We start from the raw sequence: 23,785 nt of genomic DNA on the forward strand, positions 1-23,785 counted from the left end.
ATAATAATGAAAAAATTTGATAGTGTACAAAAATTAGCAAAATGTGACACAGAGACTAGAAGTGAGCAATGCTGTTGGAAAAATGGTGCTGATAGGCTTCTTCACCAGAGGGCTGCCACAGGCCTTCAATTTGTAAAACATGCAATATATGTGAAGCACAATAAAATGAGGTATGCCTGTATAAAAACTTTTAGCTGTTGACAAATGCAGAAATTAAAGCTCCAAAAAATTTCACTCAGCTGAATAGTGAAAGAGATAATACTGAAATTTAGGTGTCCTGATTCCAAAGTTTATGCTCAAGCTAACAAATGGTAATGTGTTTTCAAGAAAATAAGTGTCAATTTGTATAATGTCAAATTGAAATAAAATTACTTCATTCCAAATTCTAAGTGATAATGCATGATATTTTTAAAGTACCATAAAATGCACATTTAAAAGGCATTGTCTGAAGTTAACTATGATCATTGCTTTGAACACACTTGTCTCTTCTACTATACTAGCATAATAATATTATTTCAATGATTATTTTAATGATGTTGATTATCAGTGTCTGTAGCTAAGAATCAGAACGTAGGATACATAAGTGAAGTTAGATCAAGATTCTAAACAATTTAAAAATATTAGATATATAATTTCTAAGTGTGAGAAATATGTAAATAATATTAATACTATTAATAAGTAATATTAAAAGATAATTCCAGATGTTTTTAAAACTTTATTAGTATAAAGAATAGTGAAAATGCCTCTGGATCACTAAGTAACATATTCTACTTCATTTGCATGGAAGCTTTATAATTTTCTTGTTCCTCCAGGCAAAACAACAGAATTGAAAGCAGAAGATGTTTAAGATGCAGCCTGGCAACACTCAATCTATGACCTTGATATCTTGGTTCTATTTTGAATTAGAACTCATAATAATTTCTTCATTAGCATATGTATACAAAATAATCTTAATATCAAGATTTTGACAGAATAGCATGTTAATGTCACAATAAAGAACATGCATCTTACTGACCTTGAACTTCTTTTTCTCTTTCCTCCCTCATTATACAAACACAGATTACCATATACATATACAAATTCAGAGACGAGAAGTATGAAAGATGATTAGATCACCAAATCATAACTAAAAATAGCAGTTTTCTAAGATTAATGAATATGCACTCTATGTCACTATACTCTTAGCTGGAGTGGTAGCTGGTTATTTCTACAAATGTGAGCTTCCCAAGCTAAGAAAACATGAGACCATATATGAATATTGAATTTATTCAATTAGAAATACAGAAAAACAAGTATGTTACACAAAATGGTTACAGTCAAGTGACTAGAAATATTCCTTCAAGATCACACATAAAATCTTCAAATTTTTGCAAGAACTGAATTGGTTGACACAATCGACAATTCCTTAAATTAATGCCCCCCCAAATGATACTACCATTAGGTTTTATTTTAATAATTTCTATTCATTAAAAAGACTGTTAAAATAACTGATTATCCTATTTGGACTATAGAATGTAGTCTCTCTGGTTAAAGTACTAAGTATCTAAAATGATATTTTATGAATTTAGAATTATATAATGTAGTTTTAATTATCTTTTGCTAAAACTACTCAAGAAAAATCATTTAAGTATAGTTTGAGAATTATCATTTCAAAGAAGTATTGGAAATACTTTTTCATTCAAAGAAATATTTACTTACTCTGCAACAGTTTAATTCCTCTGCTGTAAGGATGATTGTACCACATTTCTTCCCTGGAATTCCTCTAAAACAACAAAAAGCATACTTAAATACAATGATATTTTATATTAATAGTATATAATATAAATGAATATTAAATACATATTTTATTTTTATATAACCAAACAAAAAGCATACTACTAATGGGTGGGCTCTAACAAAATATATTCCTAGTTTCGAATTTGAGTTTATCCTATAGATCCACATTTATTGATAAAGCTAAACTTTGAGCACTTTCAACATGTCAGTCCTTTGCCCAAGAATCTTCAATAGCTTCACACTGTCTATCATATATAATTAATATAATATAATGTAGTATCTATAATATAAAATATTCTCCCATGACTTCTAAGATTTCTATTATGTGATTAAAACATATTCCTAATCTTGGTTTTCAATATTTCTTTCTTCCTTCAACATGGTTATTTATTTGGGCTTATTTTTGCTCTGTGCCAATTCCCACAACTTGGCATACCATAGTGTGTTAAACTCTTCCCTATTCTGCCCCAAACTTTCTACATCCCCAGAGGAAGTTTTACTTGTTCCAGGAACACTTATCCCAGTCAACCTTACACAAAATTTGGCCTTTTCTGTGCTCCTATTGACATTAAAGTCAGTACCACAGGTTTAGCATTTAATTATTACTAAATTGTTACAAGCACATATTTTTTACCCTTCTTTCCCCAAGTTGATTATAAGCTCTATAAGAGCAAAATTCATGTTATAAACCTCTTGTAAACCGACAGATTTAAATATCTATACATAACAGGCACTCAATATATTAGGAAAACATATAATATGTAAGCAAAATTAAGCAAAGCAAAACTTCCACCCAATTTTCTTTCTAAACGTCTATGCAATATTTATGCTCATATAGCTTCCAGCTGACACCAAGAGCAAAGTGCACTAGGATAATGCAAGGTATGTGTATGGTTTCCTGCTTTCCCTGAGGGAATACAGAGACAAGTCCAAGAGAAGCTTCCAAAGAGTAATCCTAATGCTCTAAAGGTATACTTCATGCTTCTTTTGTCCTATCACTAATCATAGCTCAGACTCTTCTGTTTTTCCTAGGAACTACAAATTGTGGAATTAGAGCCAAACAAGTGTTTTTGTCCTTAAGAATATGATTCAACTCCAATAATCTATGCCAGTTTGTATGTGACATTTTCTCCAGGTCTTTATGACTAAGAGATCAATTAATTTATCTTTGCATGTTTTTTCATAGAATATTAAACACATCTTTTTTTTAATGCAAGACAAAATTTAATAAGTGGATAAGCATTTAGTAGACTGGTCACAATAAAAAAGAAGATTCTTACTGAAATAACAATGGGGTGCAATTTTACATGTCTTAAGTTATCAGTCATTGAAAGAGATGACGCTCTCCAGTACCGGTTGTGTTGGGAGAACTTGCATATGCACCAACTGCAGGTGGCAATGCAGATAATAACTGTCATTTGAAGAAAATACATACATCATTTTTAGCATCCCTCCATTGTCAGTAATCAGTTAATTTTTCTAATCCAGCTGTACTTTTTTCTTCTTTTTTTCTATTTGTGAATCACAAGATTTACACTCTCAGCATTACAGCAAGCTAAAACACCCTGACTGAGCATCTACCTGAAAATAATTTAAAATACTGAATAAAATTTGCAAAACGTATTTATAAATGCTCCAATAACCTGGCAAGAAAAGTAAGAACCAATTAGAAACTGAAGATGGAAAGCCAGAAAGACAAACAGAGGTAAACCCTGGAGAGTTTAATCTTGGGCTTTTTTTTTTAATAGGTTTTTATTGGAGTATAATTGCTTCACAATACTGCGTTAGTTTCTGTTGTACAACAAAGTGAATCAGCCATATGGATACATATATCCTCATAACCCCTCCCACTTGAGCCGCCCTCCCACCATCCCTATCCCACATCTCTAGGTCATTGCAAAGCACCAAGCTGATCTCCCTGTGCTATGCTGCTGCTTCCCACTAGCTAACCATTTTACATTCAGTAGTGTATATATGTCAATGCTACTCTCACTTCACTGCAGCTTCCCCCTCCACCTACTGTGTTCCCAAGTTCTTTCTCTATGTCTACATCTTTATTCCTGCCCTGCCACTAGGTTCATCAGTACCATTTTTTTGGTTTGTTTTTTAGATTCTATATATATGTGTGTTAGCATACGGTACTTGTTTTTCTCTTTCTGACTTCACTCTGTATGACAGACTCCAGGTCCATCCACCTCACTACAAATAACTCAGTTTTGTTTCTTTTTATGGCTGAGTAATATTCCATTGCATATATGTGCCACATCTTCCTTATCCATTCATCTGTCAATGTACGTTTAGGTTGGTTCCATGTCCTGGCTATTGTAAATAGAGCTGCAGCGAACATTGTGGTACATGTCCCTCTTTGAATTATGGTTTTCTCATGGTATATGCCCAGTAGTGGGATTGCTGGATCATATGGTAGTTCTATTTTTAGCTGTTTAAGGAACTTCCATACTGTTCTCCATAATGGTTGTATTAATTTATGGATCCTTAGAGCATAAAGATGAGAGACCAAAAAAAAAAAATGTGAGGGAGTACTCACAAGGTGGAGAATTCAATAAATAAACAACTCATAGCATAAAGCTTAGATCACAATGACTATATTGCCTGAATGTAGCATAAATTAGATATAAACATTTACTTTGGAGGGACCCACAAAATAAATCCATGCCTTAAAATGTGGTGATTAATGAAAGAGAAAAAATGTATCCTAATAATTCAGACCTTAACCAGGCTTGCTGCCTTAATTTTAACTACCTAGGCAATTACAAACTTCAAACCAAGAATTCAGCTTAATTCAAGTGATCACAGTTAGTTGGTAAGTACAAAATCTCTCTGGAAGAATTTGCCTTCAAACTAAATCTCAAAATACTATCACATTAAAAGTTTAAAAATATGTATGAGCTTATTCTAAAATATCTCAAAACCCTAAAGAAAAAATGTACCATGTTTTAAAGTCTCCAGAAAAAGCAGGCTGCAGAATCTAACACAGATGTAGAACCCTAAAAATATTATGCATAATATACACAATGTAAGTATGCATAATATACATAATATATAGAGAAGAATGGAAATATGAGGAACTAGCAAAGAACTATAAAATAATCAAGAATATATGGAGAAAAAAATAGGACTTCTAGAAATAATGTAGAGACTGTAGATGGATTTAACAGCAGATTATACACAGCAGAAGAATTAGTGAACTGAAAGATGGATATAAAGAATTTATCACTAATGCAGCATGGAGAGGCTGATATGGGAAAAATTGCAAAGAGGTTTAGTGACATGGAGGGAAAAGATAAAAGTTTTAATGTACATCTAAGCAGAGGTCCAGAAGGAGAAGAAAAAATGAATAGAGGAGATGCAATATTTGAAGAGAGAATGGCCAGGAAACTGCTAGAACTGTTGAGAAACATCAATTTCCAGATTCAAAAAGTCCAATGAATTTCAAGCAGCATAAATAAAAGTACATTTATACCTATACACATATTAGGGACATGTCAAAACACCAGAGCTAAAATGGCATATTTTCAAAGGAGCCAGAGAGAAAAGACAGATGACCTACAAAGATAAGAATGTTAAATTAAGAGCTGACTACTCAGAAGGAACATTGGAAGCTATAAGACAATTGAAAAAATATCTTGAATGATTTTGAAAGAAAGTAACTATCACTCTAGGATTTTATATAGTATATCTCTTTTAAGAACAAGTATGAACTACAGGTATTTTAAAACAAAATAGAATTGAGTGAATTTACAGCCAAGCACATTTTCTTGAGGAATTTCTAAAGGATGGACTTCAAACTTAAGGAGAATGATCAAACATGAGATGAATGGAAAAAAATAAGGGAAGTGGTAAATACGAAAAACCTTAATAAATATTGACTTAAAATCTTAATGAATATTATTGATAAGAAAATCAATAATAGTAATGTTATAAACTAAAATAAAAAATACAAATAATAATGATAGCATTGATCAGGAGGGTGAGAATTTAAGTTAAAATCTTAAAGATTTTAAGGAGGAAAGTAAAAGATTCTTTAAAGTAAATAGAATTTGATAAATTAGGTAAATTCAGAAATTCCTAGGAAACTACAATTTTTAAGGACTTTGTAATCTAAAGGTTAGAAAAGAAAGATTGTGAAATGGTGTTTTAAAAATATAACCAATTCAAAAGAAACTAAAGAAAAAAAAGTGTGAAGCACATGAGAAGCACTAAATAAGTGATCGAAATAAATCCAGAGCAACAGTTACAAAAGTACATGTTAATGAACTAAACGCTACAGATTAGAAACAAAGACTGTCATTCTGTATAAAAAATAAAATTCATACATAGCTATTTACAACAGACATTAGAATTTAAGAATTTAGAATATTCAAAAGAAAAGAATGGAAAGATACACTAAAGGAAAAAAAAAAAACTAACCCTAATGAAAACCAGTGTACCTACATTAATAGCAAACATGTAAATTTTAAATTTAAAAAAGACTGCCAGAAGTCATTACTGTGTAATAATAAAAGGTTCAATTAATTAGGAAGATACAATAATCTCAATACTATATGCATCTAACATTGTAGTTCCAAAATATATAAAGAACTAACCATACAACAAAAGGACAGATACATCATTATGTTGAGCAATTTTAACCTGGTAAGTACCACATTGGTCAGTGATCAATGTTAACAATCACCAGTGATAAGTCACATTGATATCATGTACCACTGATATGATGTAATAAGAAGGGCATTTCACCACTGTAGTCTTCCCCTCCAAACCTGTAAAACCAACCTAAGCATGAGAAAAATATCAAAAAACCCCAATTTGAAGAACATTCTACAAAATATCTGACTAGTACTTCTCAAAACGGCCAAAGTCATCCAAATCATGGAAGGACCTAAAAATTGTCACATAACAGAGGATACTAGAAGATAGGATGACTAAATGCAAAGAGGTATCCTGAAGTGAATTCTGATATAGAAAAATGACAGTAGTGGAAAAACAAGTGAAATTCAAGTAAAGTCTGTAGTTTAGTAGTTGTATCAACATTGTTATACTAGTTTTTTCAAGTATACCATGTTAACCTAAGATATTAATGTTAGAGGAAACTGGGTGAGGGATATACAAAATTCTCTGTAGGATTTTCACAATTTTTCTGTAAATCTAAAGTTCTTATTAAAAACAAGGCAAGGCATAAAAAGACAAAGAAAAGATGAGTAACTATTCTAGGTTAAAAGAGACTAAAAATTAGGACAACTAAATTCAATGTAAAATTTTTGATTAAGTTTTAGACTGGGGATATAGAGCTACAAAAATTGGGACAACTTTTGAAATTTGAATATGGAATGTGGATTAGATAACTTCAATGTAAAGTTTCCTAATTTTGATTATCATATTGTGATTCTGTAAGAGAACACCCTTATTAAGAAATACACACTCACTTTGTTTATGGTTTCCTTTGCTGTTCAAAAGCTTTAAAGTCTAATTAGGTCCCATTTGTTTACTTTTATTTTCATTACTCTAGGACAGGGGTCTCCAACCCCCAGGCTGTGGGCTGGTACTGGCCCGTGGCCTGTTAGGAACCGGGCCCCACAGCAAGGGGAGAGTAGTGGGTGAGAGACTGAAGCTTCATCTGCCCTACCCATCACTCCCCATTGCTTGCATTAGAGCCTGAACCATCACCCCCACTGTCCATGGAAAAACTGTCTTCCAGGAAACCGGCACCTGGTGCCAAAAAGGTTGGGGATGGCTGCTCTAAGAGGTGTATCAAAGAAAGAAAACGAAGTGACTGACAAGAGATTAATCTCCAAATACACAAACAGCTCATGCAGCTCAATATCAAATAAACAAACAGCCCAATCAAAATTAGGTGGAGGGGCTTCCCTGGTGGTGCAGTGGTTGAGAGTCCGCCTGCCGATGCAGGGGACACAGGTTTGTGCCCCGGTCCGGGAAGATCCCACATGCCTTGGAGCGGCTAGGCCTGTGAGCCATGGCCACTGAGTCTGCTCGTCCGGAGCCTGTGCTCCACAACGGGAGAGGTCACAACAGTGAGAGGCCCGCATACAGAAAAAAAAAAAAAAAATTGGGTGGAAGATCTACACATTTCTCCAAAGAAGACATACAGATGGCCAAAAAGCACATGAAAAGATGCTCTACATCACTAATTATTAGAGAAATGCAAATCAAAATTACAGTTAGGTATCACCTCACACCAGTTAGAATGGCCACCACCAAAAAATCTATAAACAATAAATGCTAGAGAGGGTGTGGAGAAAAGGAAACCCTCTTACATTGTTGGTAGGAATGCAAATTGGTAGAGTCACTCTGGAGAACAGTATGGAGGTTCCTTAAAAAAGTAAAAATAGAGCTACCATATGATCCAACAATCCCAGTCCTTGAGCATATATCTGGAGAAGACCATAATTTGAAAAGATACATGCACCCCAATGTTCACTGCAGGACTATTTATAATAGCCAAGACATGGAAGCAACCTAAATGTCCATCAATGGATGAGTGGATAAAGAAGGTGTGGTACATATATACAGTGGAATATTAGCCATAAAAAAGAATGAAATAATGCTATTTGCAGCACCATGGATGGACCTACAGGTTGTCATACTGAGTGAAGTAGGTCAGACAAAGACAAATACCATAATATCACCTATATGTGGAATATAAAAAAATGGTACAAATGGACTTATTTATAAAACAGAAATAGAGTCAAATATGTAGAAAAAAGCATATGGTTATGAAGGGGGAAAAAGGGGGTAGGAATAAATTGGTAGATTGGGATATACATATGCACACTACTGTATATATAACACAACTATTAAGAACCTGCTGTATAGCACAGGGAACTCTACTCAATACTCTGTAATGGGAACGTATATGGGAAAAGAATCTAAAAATGAGCGGAGATATATATATATATATGTATATATATATATATATACATATATATATATATATATACACTTAATTGATTCACTTTGCTGTACAGCAGAAACTAACACAATGTTGTAAATCAACTATACTCCAATAAAAATTAATGTTTAAAAAAGAAATACACACTCAAGTATGTAGAGGAAAGGGGGCACAATGTCTCTGACAATGTTTCCAAATTACTCTCAGATGGTTCTGAAAAAAAATATAAAACTGGAATATGAGAGTGGTGGATGAGAGGGAGGGAAGTGGGAAAAAAAATGATAAAGCAGGGCTTCCCTGGTGGCGCAGTGGTTGAGAGTCCGCCTGCCGATGCAGGGGACACGGGTTCGTGCCCCAGTCCGGGAAGATCCCACATGCCGCGGAGCGGCTGGGCCCATGAGCCATGGCCGCTGAGCCTGTGCGTCTGGAGCCTCTGCTCCACAACAGGAGAGGCCACAACAGTGAGAGGCCCACGTACCGCAAAAAAAAAAAAAAAAAAGTGATAAAGCAATATGACAAAGTTAACATCTGTCGAAAGTAAACGTTCTGGGTAAAGGGCATAAAAGAGTTTCTGGTAATAAACTAGTAAATATTCTGTACAATTGAAATTATATCAAAATAGAAATTTACCCCTCAAACCAATTTTGAAAAGTTTCCTATAATTGTATTCTCCTATTTTTGTGGCACAGAGAAAGAATAATAGAACCCATCTCCCAAACAAAGATATTATTCGAGTATTATTAGAAATGAGTAATCCTTTCCAGAACTGAGCACATGAAGAAAAAATGGCCTCTGAGAGACTGGGTGGTTTGTTTTGCTTTGATTTGGTTTGTTTTGCCTTTTGTTGATTGTTACAGTTGAGTTTTTTCCTAACTGTAATATTTTTACATATCTCTTACTACTTCTCAATTACCACTTCTCCACTGCCTTTAGTAACTTCATATTTTTACACTGTTGCTTGGCTTACTGCAGTTTTCTTATTCCTAACTGATCTCAGGCTGCTATGCCCTTAATTTATGCTCTCCATTAATAGAAATTGATCTGATTATGAATTCCAGTCATGAAGCCTTCCATTTTCTAGTGGCTCTATATAGGTCCTACAATAATTTCAAACATTAATTACAACACAATAATCATCATAAAATGCAGCCACTGTTAAGTCTCTTATTTCATCATTTCTGCCACTTATCAATAGGGCCACCCTTTTAGATCCTGAAATCATAACAGATGTTTTATTTCACTCTGACTTCACCTGTAAAACTCACTCTACCAACAAGTCAAGGACCATCTTTCGTCTCAGTGATGTCTACTTTTTTTTTTTTGCGGGGGAGGGAGTGCCACACGGCTTCTGGGATCTTACTTCCCTCACTAATCGGATGGTATTAGTTTATTATTTTATATGCAAATATATGAACAAAATGGTATTAAACAAAAATCCAGCAGTGTAATAAAAAAGATAATATATCAATACAATAGTAGGAAACATCAATACTCTACTTTCACAATATAGAACTAAACAGAAGATCAATAAAGAAATAGAGGACTTGAACAATATTACAGACCAACTGCACCTAACAGACATTTACAGCACAGTCCACTCAACAACCACAGAACACACATTCTTCTCAAGTGTACACAGAACATTCTCCAGGAGAGGCCACATGTTAAACCACAAAACAAATCTTAACAAACTTAAGAAGCTTGAAATTCTATAAAGTATATTTTCCAATAACACTGGAAAAAACTTAGAAATAACTAGTGGAAGGAAAATTAGAAAATATACAAATTATGTAGAAATTAAACAGCACACTCTTAAACAACCAATGGGTCAAAGAAAAAGTCACAAGAGAAATTAGAAAATACCTTGAAACAAATGAAAATGAAAACACAACATACCAAAACATATGGGATGCAGTGAAAGCAGTATCAAGAGGGAAGTTTACAGTTGAAAATGCATGTATAAAAAAAAGTAAAAAAAGACTATAAATCAACAACCTAACTTTATACCTCAAAGAACTAAAAAAACAAAAACAAAAAACCCAGAAAAGCACAAGAAAAAAGTAAACTCAAAGCTAGCAGAAGGAAATAAATAATAAAGATTGGAGCAGAAATAAAGGAAACAGAGAATATAAAAATACCAAAAATTCAATAAAAGAGTTGACTTTTTAAAGAGATCAACAAAATTGAAAAACCCTTCATGAGACTAAGAAAAAAAGAGAAAACTCAAATAAATAAAATCAGAAACAAAAGAAGGGCCATTACAATGAATGCCACAGATATAAAAAAAGATTTTAAGAGAATACTATGAATAATTTTAGGCCAACAAACTGGATAGCCCAGAATAAATGTATAAATTCCTAGAAACACATGATTTGCCAAGACTGAATCATGAAGAAATGCAAAATCTGAACAGACCAATAACTAGTAAGGAGACTAAATCAGTAACCAAACACCTGTCAGCAAAAAAAGGCCTAGGACCAAATGGCTTCACTGAAGAATTCTCTCAAACGTTTAAAGATGAATTAACATTAATTTTCCTAAAACTCTTCCAATAAATTGAAAAGGGTTTGGGGGGGGGGCATTTCCAAGTTCATTCTATAAAGCCAGCATTATCCTGATACCAAAATCAGACAAAGACAACACAAGAAAACTACAGACCAATATCCCTGATGAATATTAATGCAAAAATCCTAAGCAAAACACAAGCAAACTGAATTCAACAGCACATCAATAGGATTATACACCATGACCAAGTGCGATTTATTCCTGGAATGCCAGGATGGCTCAGGCATTAAAATAAATTTAATATATCACAGTAACAGAATAAAAACAAAACCATGTGATTATCTCAATTGATGCAGAAAAAGCATTTGACAAGATTCAACACCCTTTCATGATAAAAACACTCAGCAAACTAGGAATAAAAGGTAATTACATCAACATAATAATAACCATTTACGAAAAGCACACAAGTAACTTCATACACAATGATAAAAGATTGAAAGCTTTTCCTCTAAGATCATGAAAAGGAAAGATACCCACCCTGGCTACCTCTATTCAACACCACAATGGAAGTTCTAGCCAGAGCAATTAGGGAAAAAAAAAAAAAAAGTAAAAGGCATCCAAATTGAAAAGGAAGAAGTAAAACTACTTCTGTTTGCAAATGACATAATCTTATATGCACAAAGAGTACACATTAAAAAAAAATCTGTTAGAACTAATAAACAACTACAGCAAAGTTGCAGGATAAAAAGTCAACATAAAAATAAGTTGTGTTTAAAAAAAAAAAGAAAAAAATAAGTTGTGTCTCTATATACTAATAATGAACAAACCAAAAAACAAATTAAGAAAAATTCAATTTACAATAGCATTAAAATAATTTAAAAATTAAGAATAAAAGTTACCAAGGAGGTGAAAGACTTTTACACTGAAAACTATAAAACATTGCTGGAAGAAATTAAGGAAGACACATAAACAGAAATATATTCTGTGTTCATGGCTTGCAAGAGACATGTTAAGATTTTCATACAACCAAAGCAATCTATAGATTCAATATAATCTCTATCAAAATCCCACTGGAAAATTTTTAAAGAAATAAACTGTAAAATTCATCCAAAAATTCATGAAATCTCAAGGGACTTTGAATAGCCAAAACAATTTTGAAAAAGAACAAAGTTAGAGGACTCACATTTCCTGATTCCAAAACATATTACAAAACTATAGTAATCAAAACAATATGGTACTGGCATAACAACTGACAAATAGGCATATGAAATACAACAGAAATCTGAGAAATAAACCCTAACATATATGGTCAAGTGATCTTCAAAAAGTATCCCAACCAATGACATTCAATGAGGGAAGTACACTTTCTACAACAAGTAGTGTGGGGAAAACTGTATAACCTCATAGAAAAGAATGAAGTTGGACCTTTATTTTACACCATGCATAAAAATCAACTCAAAATAGATTAAAGACAAACAAAAGGCCTAAAATTATAAAACATAGAGAAAAACATAGGGGAAAAACTTCATGACATTGGTCTTGACTGATTTCTTGGACATGACACAAAAGTACACCAAAAATAGACAAATGGGATTACATCAAACCTAAGAAGCTTTGTAACTCATAGAACATAATAAATAGAGTGAAAAAGGCAACCTATGGGATGGAATGATGTATTTGCAAATCATACATCTAATAAAGGATTAATATCCAGGGTATGTGATAAAGGTTAATATAAACAAGTCTACAACCCAATGGAAAAAAATAACATACCCTGATTCAAAAGGGGGAAAATGGAGAAGTGTGGCCAAGATGGCAGAGTAGGAAGACCCTGAGCTCACCTCCTCCCATGGGCACACCAAAATTACAACTATTTACAAAGCAACTATCTACGAGAATAACCTGATACTAGCAAAAATGATTTTCCACAACTAAAGATATAAAGAAAGAACCACAATAAGATGGATATGAAGGGCAAAGACATAGCATAGTCAAGACACATACCACTGTGCATGTGACCCACAGATGGGAAAATAATCACAACTGCAGAGGTTCTTCCCAAGGAGTGAGTGGTCTAACCCCTACATAAGGCTCCCAACCCAGGGGTCGTACACTGGGAAGACAAGCTCCCAGAATGTCTGGCTTTGAAGGCCAACAGGGCTAGAATATGGGAGAGTCAGAGGGCTGTAGGAAACAAGAGACTCTTAAAGCGTAAGTGCAAAATCTCACAAGGTCCAAGTCCCAGCACAAAGGCAATAATTTGAAAGGAACCTAGGTCAGATCCATTTGCTGATCTTGGAGACCCTCCCAGAGAGGTAGCGGGCAAATGCAACTCACCCTGGGGACACAGACACTAGTAAGGAGATCAAGCATTTATAAAGTTAGTAGGAAGGTTAAAAAACAAAAAAAGTATAATCATCTATATCCACAAGAAGTAGTTAAAGGATACACAAAACAAAGTGATGTAAAATATGACTCCAAAAACATTAAACATGGGTGTGTGTGTGAAGGAGTAAATATGCAGATTTATTAGGACATGTTCAAACTTAAGAGGTTATCAACCTAAAATATCATATAGAGAGAGGGAGAAGGGGAGAGAGAGAGAGTTATACATGAACTTCACGGTAACTAAAAACCAAAAGATTATGATAAATACATACACAAATAACAGAAATGAATCCAAATATAACCTTAAGCATAGTCATCAAATCAGAAGGGAAGTGAGCAAAAGAAGAAGGAAGGAACAAAAAAAGGATAGAAACAACCAGAAAGCAAGAAACAAAATGGCAAGAGTTTCATACCTATCAGTAAATAACTTATTTATTTTAAATAAATAATTATTTAAAGTAATTATTTAAATAATTACTTTAAATGTGGGAGTGGCCAAGATGGCTAAGTATAAAGATGCTGAGCTCAAATCCTCCCATGGGTACACCAAGGTTGCAACAATTTGCAGAGTGGCTATTGATGAGAATGGCCAGAAGACTGGCAGAGGAGACCTTCTAAAACCAGAGATGTTAGGAGGGAACCACAGAGAAATGGGTGGGATGGTAAAGATGTGGTATTGTCAGGATCCATAGCCCCAGGTTGGCAAACCACAAAAGGGAGGATAATTGTAATCACAGAATTTCTCCTCAAGGAGCTAGTGAACTCCACATTGGGCTCTAGAGCCCAGGGTCCTGCATGGGAAGATGAGTCCCCAAAATGCTGTGACTTGAAGGCCAGTGAGGCTTGCTTTCAGGAGAGCTGGAGGGCTGGGGGAAACAGAGAATCCACTCTTGAGGGGCACATATAAGATCTCACATGCTCTGGGACCCTAGGCAGAAGGAGTAATTTCAAAGGATCCTGGGTCAGACCCACCTGCTGATGTTGGAGAGCCTCCCAGAGAGGCAGGAGGCGGTAGGAGATCAACTTGAGGATATGAACATTAGTGACAGCCGTTTTGGGGAGCTCATTCTACCGTGTAGACACTGGTGCTGGCAAGGACAATTTTGGAATCCTCCCTCAAGCTTCTTAGTGCTGGCACCTGGCTGGGCTACCAGCCTTTAGGCACCAGTACTGGGATGCCTTGGGGCAAGTAACTGCCCAGGCAGACACTCAGAAGCAGGCAGGCTGCATTAAGACCCTCCTGAGTCCACAGCTGCCTTGGGATATGGCTCTGTCCATCAGAGGGTCTAAGGCTCATCCACAAACATCAGTGCACTGACCCTAGCCCTGGGAACCCCACGGCCCTGTAAGCCAGAGACACTGGGAGCCAACTCTGCCCACCAGTAGGCCAGCACTAGTCCTGGGACCAGCCTCACCCAGCAGTGAGTAGGCACCAGACTCAGGATGCCCTGTGCCCCAGCCCCACCAACCAGTGTACTGAAATAACAATACTGGATCCCTCCAGGGCCCTGCAGCCAAAGATGCTGTGACTCAGTTCTGCCCACCAGCGGAGTAGCATTTGCTGCAGGACCTGACATCACCCACCAGTGGGCAGGCACCAGCCCTGGGATTCTTGGCTCTCAGACCCAACCAGGAGCAGGAAGAAACCAGCCCTAGGACTACCAAAGCCATGTAACCTCCAGTACCAGGACACAGCCTATACACCAACAGGCGGGCACCAGCCCCAGGACACCATGGGCCCCAGCCTTGCTCACCAGCAGGACAACTCCAGCTCTGAGACCCCCCAGACACCTGCAGTGAGAGAACAGAGAACCCGGCCCCACACACCTGTGAGTTGGAACTAGTCCCGGGAACCCCTGGGCTCCAGCACCACCCAAAACCAGATCCATCAGGCCAAAACCAGCTCTGAGACACCTTGGACCCCTCAGCCAGTTGTCCCAGAATCAAGCCCCACTCACCAGCATAATAACACCAGCTTGAGGGACCCCGGGCCCCACAGGCAGCCGTATCAGGAAATGGCCACACCCACCAGTGGGCCAACAATAGCCCAGGGACCCTTCAGGGCCCAGCAACCTGCAGTCTTGTGACCCAGCAATACCAGCCAGTGGCTGGCAGCATCCACACAAGGCAGGGCCTGGCAATCAACCAGACCAGGGATCACCAGCACCTACCAGACCACCCACAGTAATCAGTCTTCTACTCCAGAAGGACCCACACAGACCAAATAATGGGCATTTCTAAAGCATATAGCTCTGGTGACCAGAGGGGAGAGAGTGATGCTGGGACACAAAGGACATCTACTATAAAAGGCCACATCTCCAAGGTTGGGAAAGGTAACCAACTTACTAGATACAAAAAAATAAAACTATCAAATTAAACAAAACGAGGAATAGAGGAATATCTTCCAAATGAAGGAACAAGATAAAAACTCTGAAAGAAGAACTTAGTGAAGTAGAGATAGGCAATCTACCTTATAGAATATTCAAGGTAATAATTATAAAGATGTTCAAAGAACTAGGGAGAAGACTGGATGAACAGAGTGAGAATTTAGAAGTTTTAAACAAAGAGAAAATATAAAGAAGAGTCAAACAGAGGTGAAGAAAACAATAACTGAAATAAAAAATACACTAGAAGTAATCAACAGTAGATTACATGATACAGAGGAATGGATCAGCAAACTGGAAGACGGAATAGTGGGAATAACAGATTAAAATAAAAAAGAATTTAAAAATGAGAAAATAAGGATAGTTTAAGATACCTCTGAAACAACACTAAGCATACTAACATTCACAATATAGGAGTCCCAGAAGGAGAAGAGAGAAAGAAAGGGGCAGAGAACATATATGAAGACATACTAGCTGAAAACTTCTCTAACCTGGAAAAGGAAACAGATGTCCAGGAATAGGAAGCACAGAGTCTCAAACAGGATTAACACAAAAAGGACCACACTGAGACACACAGTAAATAAAATGGCAAAAATTAAAGATAAAGAGAGAATCTTAGGAGAAGCAAGGGAAAAGCAACAAGTTACTTACAAGGGAACTCCCATAGGCTATCTGCTAACTTTTCGGCAGAAACTCTGCAGGCCACAAGGGAGTGGCACACTATGTTTAAAGTGATGAACAGGAAAAACCTACGACCAAGAATACTCTACCGGGCAAGGCTTTCATTCAGATTTGATGGAGAGATCAAAAGTCTTACAGAGAAGCAAAAGCTAAAAGATTTCAGCACCACCACACCAGATTTACAAGAAATGTTAAGGGACTTCTCTAAGCGAAAAAGAAAAGGCCACAACTGGAAACATGAAAATTATGAAAGGAAAAATCTCATTGGCAAAGGGAAACATATAGTAAAGGTTGTAAATCAGCTATGTACAAAGCTAGTAGGAAGGTTAAAAGACAAACGTAGTAAAATCATCTTAACTGCAGCAAGTAGTTAAAGAGATAAAACAAAAAGATGTAAACTATGATGTCCAAAACAGTAAACTTTTGGCAGGGAGTAAAAATGCAGCCTTGTTAAAATGTGTTTGAACTTAAGAGATCAGCAACTTAAAATTACCACATAAATATATAAATTACTGTGTACACTGTAGTGAATATAGTAAATAGCTATGTAATATCCTTGTATAGTGATATATCATAACTAGACTTTTCAAGGGGATCATTTTGAAATGTATAGAAATACCAAAAAACTATGTTGTATAACAGGAACTAACATAATGTTGTAAGTCAGTTATACTTCAAAAACAAACAAACTCATAGAAAAAGAGGTCAGAATTGTGGTTACCAGAGGTGAGGAGTGAGGGAATGGGGACTTGAATGAAAGCAATCAAAACTTCCAGGTACAGGATAAATAACTACTAGCGATTTAATATACAATGTGATGAATATAATTAACACTGCTCTATGTTATATATGAAACTTGTTAAGAGAGAAAATCCTGAGTTCTTATCACAATAAAAACACTATTTTTTCCATTTCTTTAATTTTATACCTATAATGATGTTGGATATTCATGAAATTTATTGCGATAATCATTTCATGATGTATATAAGTCAAATCATTATGCTGTACACCTTAAACTTATATAGTGCTGTATGTCAATTATATCTCAATAAAACTGGAAGAAAAAATAATTAAATTAAATTGAAATGGACTGAATGCTCCCATCAAAAGACAGAATGGCTGAATGGATAAAAAAAAACTATATATATATATATATATATATATATATGCGCTACCTACAAGAGACTCACTTCAGATCTAAACACATAGAGATTGAAAGTGATGGAATGGAAATAGGTATTCCATGCAAATGGACATTAAAAAAAAAGCTGGAGTTAAATACTTATATCAGACAAAATAGAATTTAAAACAAAACAGTAACAAGAGACAAAGAAAGATATTACATAATGATAAATAAATAAATACATCAAGAAGATATAATAATTGGAAATATATATGTACCAAACATAGGAGCACCTACATACAATAAACAAATATTAACAGACATAAAGGGAAAAACTGCAAGTAACACAATGATGGTAGGGGACTTTAACACCCCACTTACAATAATGGAAAGAAAATCCAGAAAGAAAATGAAAAAGGAAATATTATCCTTAAATGACACACTGGACCCAATTGACTAAATAGATATATATAGATCATTACATCCAAAGTAACAGAATATGTGTTCTTTTTAGGTGCACAATAACCAGGATGGAACACAAATTTAAGAAGACTGAAATTATATCAAGCATCTTCTCCAACTACCAGGTCATGAAACTAGAAATCAACTACAAAAAAAAACCTGGAAAAAACATAAACATGTGGAGTCTAAACATCATGCTACCAAACAACCAATGGTTCACTGAAGACACAAAAGAGTTAATCAAAAAGCACCTGGAGATAAATAAAAATGGGAAAACAACATTCCAAAATCTATGGGACCCAGTAAAAGCAGTTGTAAGAAGGAAGTTTACAGTGATACAAGCCTACCTCATAAAACAAGAAAAATCTCAAAAAAACAATCTAACTTTACATGTAAGCAACTATAAAACAAAGAGCAAACAAAACCCAGAGTTCATAGAAGGAAAAATAAATAAAGATCAAAGAAAAAATAAATGAAATAGAGATTTAAAAAATAATGGAAAGGTCAATGAAGTTAAAGCCTGGATCTATGAAAAGATAAAATTGATAAACTTTTAACCACACTCATCAAGAAAAAAAGAGAGACAGCGTAAATACATAAGTTGAGAAATGAAAGAAGACAAGTTACAACCAACAGCACAGAAATACAAAGGATCATATGGGAATATTACCAAAACACTTGTATACCAATAACATGGCCAACCTAGAAGAGATAGATAAATTTCTAGAAATGTAAAACCTCCCTAGACTAAATCAGGAAAAATAGAAGAAATGGACAGACTGATTACCAGTAATGAAATTGAATCAGTAATCAAAAAAATTCCCAACAAACAAATGTCTAAGATGAGATGGCTTCACAGGTGAATTCTACCAAACATTTAGAGAAGTTAACACCTATCTCTCAATCTATTCCAAAAATTGAACAGGAAAGCATACTTCAAAATCCATCTTTGAGTCTGGCATCACCCTGATTCCAAAGTCAGACAAAGACACCACAAAAAAAGAAAATTACATGCCAATATCACTGATGAACCAAAATCCTCAACAAAATATTAGGAAAGCTAATTCAAAAATACATTAAAAGGATCATACCCCTTGATCAGGATTTACCCCAAGGATGCAAGGATGGTTCAATATCTGCAAATCAACCAATGTGGCACACCACATTAACAAATTGAAGAATAAAAATCATGTGATCATCTCAATAGATAAAGAAAAAGCATCTGACCAGAGAAAAACATCCATTTATGATAAAAAAACTCTCAACAAATGGGTATAGAGGCAATATAACTCAAAATAATAAAGGCCATATATGACAAACACACAGCCAACATAATACATAGTGGTAAAAGCTAAAAGCAATTTCTTCAATATTAGGAACAAGACGAGGATGCTCACTTTGCCACTTTTATTCAACACAGTATTGGAAGTTCTTAGCCATAGCAACCAGAGAAGGAAACAAATAAAGTAATCCAAACTGGAAAGGAAGAAGTAAAACTACCTCTGTTGTAGATGACATGATATTGTATATAGAAAATCCTAAAGATGCCATCAGAAATCTGCTAGAACTAATAAATGAATTCAGTAAAACTGCAAGATATAAAATTAATATGCAGAACACACTATTAGAAAAAGAAATTAAGAAAACAATCACACTGACAAGTGCATCAAAAACAAAAATACCTAGGGATAAAACTAACCAAGGAGGTAAAAGACTTGTGCTCTGAAAACTATAAGACACTGAGGAAAGAAATTGAAGATGATGCAAACAAATGGAAAGATATACTGTGCTCATGGTTTGGAAGAATTTATATTGCTAAAGTGACTGACCATACTTCCCAAGGCAATCTACAGATTCATTGCAATCCCTATCAAAATACCAATGGCATTTTTCAGAGAACTAAAATAAATAACGCCAAAATTTATATGGACAAACAAAAGATCCCAAATAGCCAAAACAACCTTGAGAAGTAAGAACAAAGCAGAGGTATCATGCTCCCTGATTTCAAATACACTACAAAGCTACAGTAAATAAAACAATAGTACTGGCACAAAAACAGATCAATGGAACAGAACATAGATCAATGGAAATAAATAGCAAGCCCAGAAATAAACCCATATTTATATGCTCAATTAATCTATGACAAAGGAGGCAAGAACACACAATGGGGAAAATACAGATTCTTCAATAAAAGTGTTGAGAAAACTAGACAGCAAAAGAATAAATCTGGACTACTTAGTCACACCATTAACAAAAATACACTCAAATGGAATAAAGACTGAAATTTAAAACCTGAAACCATAAACCTTATAGAAGAAAACATAGGCAGTACAATCTTTGACACCCATCTTAACAACATTTTTTTTGGACCTGTCTCCTCAGGCAAGGGAAACAAAAGCAAAAATAAACAGGTGGGACTACATGAAACTGAAAAGCTTTTGCATGGCAACATAAACTGTCATCAAATAAAAAGACAGCCTACTGAATGGGAGAAAATATTAGCACACAATATACCTCATAAGACCTTAATATACAAAATATATAAAGAAGTCATACAACTCAACATCAATAAAAGCAAACAGCCTGGTCAAAAAATGGGTGGAGGACATGAACAGACATTTTTCTAAAGAAGACATACAGATGGCCAATAAGCACATGAAAACACACTCAACATCACTAATCATTAAGGAAGTGCAAATCTAAAACTCAGTGAGATACCACCTCACACCTGTCAGAATGGCTATCATTAAAAAGACAACAAATAAGAATTGTTGATGGGGATGTGAGAAAAGGGAAATCTTCTGCACTGTTGCTGGGACTGTAATTTGGTGAAGCCACTATGCAAACTGTGTGGAGGTTCCTCAAAAATTAAAAATAGAACTACCAAATGATCCAGAAATTTCACTTGTGGTTTTATCCAAAGAACACAAAATCACTAATTCAAAAAGATATATGCACAAATTGTATAATTATTTACAAAGTCCAAGATAAGGAAGCAACCTAAGTGTCCTGTAGATAGACATGTGGATAAAGAAGATGTGGTATATATAGAATACTTAAAAGCTCAGCTTTTATAACATACTTGAAGGTAAGAAAGATGATAAATTCATCTAAGTACTCTCAGCATCTACTTCAGTGCCTGGTAACCAATGTATTATATTTAAGTATATCTAAATCTTATCAACTCCAAATTTCCAATTCTCATCATCTAAATCAGGTGTGGTTAAGGCTCAGGATGTAATGTACCATGGATCACAGTTCTTCCTATCAGGGACGTCTGTAAAACACCAAATTATCTGTCCTAGCCATACAATACTGGGTCAGACATAGTTATAGACATTCTGGATCAAAAAGGGGGAAAATGTAAGGTAAAATGGAGTCACCAGTCCAAAGAAATTTTGAAATCCATCTGTGCAAACTTTATTAGTTTTCCATGATTTGCAGCTCTAACCTCTGGATCATTTCCCTCCTTTTATGAAATGTAGCAAGAGACTGTTGTTGGGTATTTTATCAGCCTGTTTCCTGCCAGTAGAATTGCAGAGATGGTCCAACAGCCTTCTTTTAGTTCATTCACACTTTCTCTTTCAGTCTAAGCTTGCAGCGTTTCTGCTGGCATAAAATGCTCAAGATCTTTGTGGGTCTCTTGTGTATGTCATGGGGATTCACTTCATGAGACGAGAAGCTCCTCCGCAGATCATTGTTAGAGCACCCTATCTCTATTTCTGACTTCTGCTAAGATAACTGAGGCGACCTACGGGCCACACACTTAATATCTTCAAAGAGCCTTTCCTACAACTGAATATTTTGATTTTTAGATCACTCTGAAGTTTTAGCACAAATTACAGAGTCACATCCTCAACCTTTTCTCTAGAGTACACTGACCTTCTTCATTTCAGAGTATTTTGCCATTTGAGTAAGTGGATGGTTTTTCAGCTCATCAAGACTGTATAAAGCAATCTAAGTTCTTCCTATATGTTCTTCAAAATTCTCCCATCTCTACCCATTCCATAATTTTAAAGCCACCCTACACTTTTAGGAGTTTCTTATGGCTGCACCTCACTTCTAGCTACCAAAATTAGTATAGATGACCTTGGAAAACACAGATTTGAACTGTGCAGGTCCATTTCTACGAGGATTTTTTTTCAATAAATACATACTACAGTACTACATGATCCACAGTTGGTTGAATCCGAGGATGCAGAAACTTGGAAATGAAGGGCTGACTGCAAAGTTACATGCGGATTTTCAACTCTTCAGAGTGTTGGTACCCCAATCCCTATATTATTTAAGGGTCAACTGTATTAGTTAACTATTCCTTCCATAACAAATTACCATAAACTCAGTGGCTTAAAACAACACCCATTCATTGTCTGACAGTTCTGTAAGTCAAAATCGCAACAGGCTCAGCTGGTTACTGTGCTTAGGGTTGCACAAGGCTGACATCAAAGTGTCAACTAGCCTGGGTCCTACTTTCTACAGGATCTGCGAGAAAATTAACTTCCAAGCTCCTTCAGGTTTTTCGCAGAATTAATTTCCATTCATGATTTCCATGTGGTCCCCTACATCTTCAAGCCAGTAAAGGTGAGTCAGGTCCTTCTCATGCTTTAAACCACTGTGACTTCCCAATATGTTGGATCTTTCTCACTTTCTATTCTGTCTTTCTCTTCTGTTTTTCAGGGCTCATGTAATTACAATGAAACCTCCTAAATAATTCATGATAACCTCCCTATCATTTAAAAAAAACTTATTGGAATATAGCTGATTTACAATATTGTGTTAGTTTCAGGTATACAGCAAAGTGAATCAGTTATGCATGTACATATATCAACTCTTTTTTTAGATTTTTTTCCCATATAGGTCATTACAGAGTATTGAGCAGGTGCTTATTAGTTATCTATTTTATATATAGTAGTATTTATGTCAATCCCAATCTCCCAATTTATCCCTCTCCCCAACCCTCTGGTAACCATAAGGTTGTTTTCTACATCTGTAAGCTTATTTTACTTTTGTAGATAAGTTCATTGGACCCTTTCTTAGATTCCAAATGTAAGTGATATCATATTATATTAGTCTTTCTCTGTCTGACTTACTTCACTCAGTATAACAACCTCTACGTGCATCCATGTTGCTGCAAGTAGCGTTATTTCATTTTATTTAAGGCTGAGTGATATTCCATTGTGTATATTTACCCAATCTTCTTTATCCATTCCTCTGCCAAAGGACATTTAGGTTGCTTCCATGTCCTGGATACTGTAAATAGTGCTGCAGTGAACACTGGGGTGCATGTATCTTTTAAAATTATGGTTTTCTCTGGATACATGCCCAGGATTGGGATTCTTGGATCACATGTTAGCTCTATTTTCAGTTATTTTAAGGAATATCCATAATGTTCTCCATAGTGATTTTACCAATTTACATTCCCACCAACAGTCTAGGAGGGTACCCTTTTCTCCACACCCTCTCCAGCATTTATCGTTTGTAGATTTTTTGATGATGGCCATTCCAACCAGTGTGAGTTGATACTTCATTGTAGTTTTGATT

At 35.2% G+C, this 23,785-nt stretch overlaps 1 protein-coding gene across 18 annotated transcripts in view; it reads right to left on the reverse strand.

Annotated features, from left to right (window-relative positions):
• Window positions 1–23,785, reverse strand: part of CPNE8 (copine 8) — a 350,243-nt gene that overhangs the window by 184,576 nt on the left and 141,882 nt on the right. For all 18 annotated transcript variants that reach the window (XR_016394895.1, XR_016394896.1, XM_022577941.3 and 15 more), the window contains one exon: window positions 1,699–1,762. Coding sequence is in view for 16 of the 18 variants with exons in the window: in XM_022577941.3 (XP_022433649.1) it covers window positions 1,699–1,762 (64 nt within the window). In the remaining 2 variants the exon portion in view is untranslated. The remainder of the gene's footprint in view (window positions 1–1,698; window positions 1,763–23,785) is intronic.

This window comes from Delphinapterus leucas, chromosome 11 (assembly GCF_059928025.1).
Source record: "Delphinapterus leucas isolate spDelLeu-1000000601 "Yukka" chromosome 11, BTC_Dleu_Yukka2, whole genome shotgun sequence".
In the NCBI taxonomy this organism is placed as follows: Eukaryota; Metazoa; Chordata; class Mammalia; order Artiodactyla; family Monodontidae; genus Delphinapterus; species Delphinapterus leucas.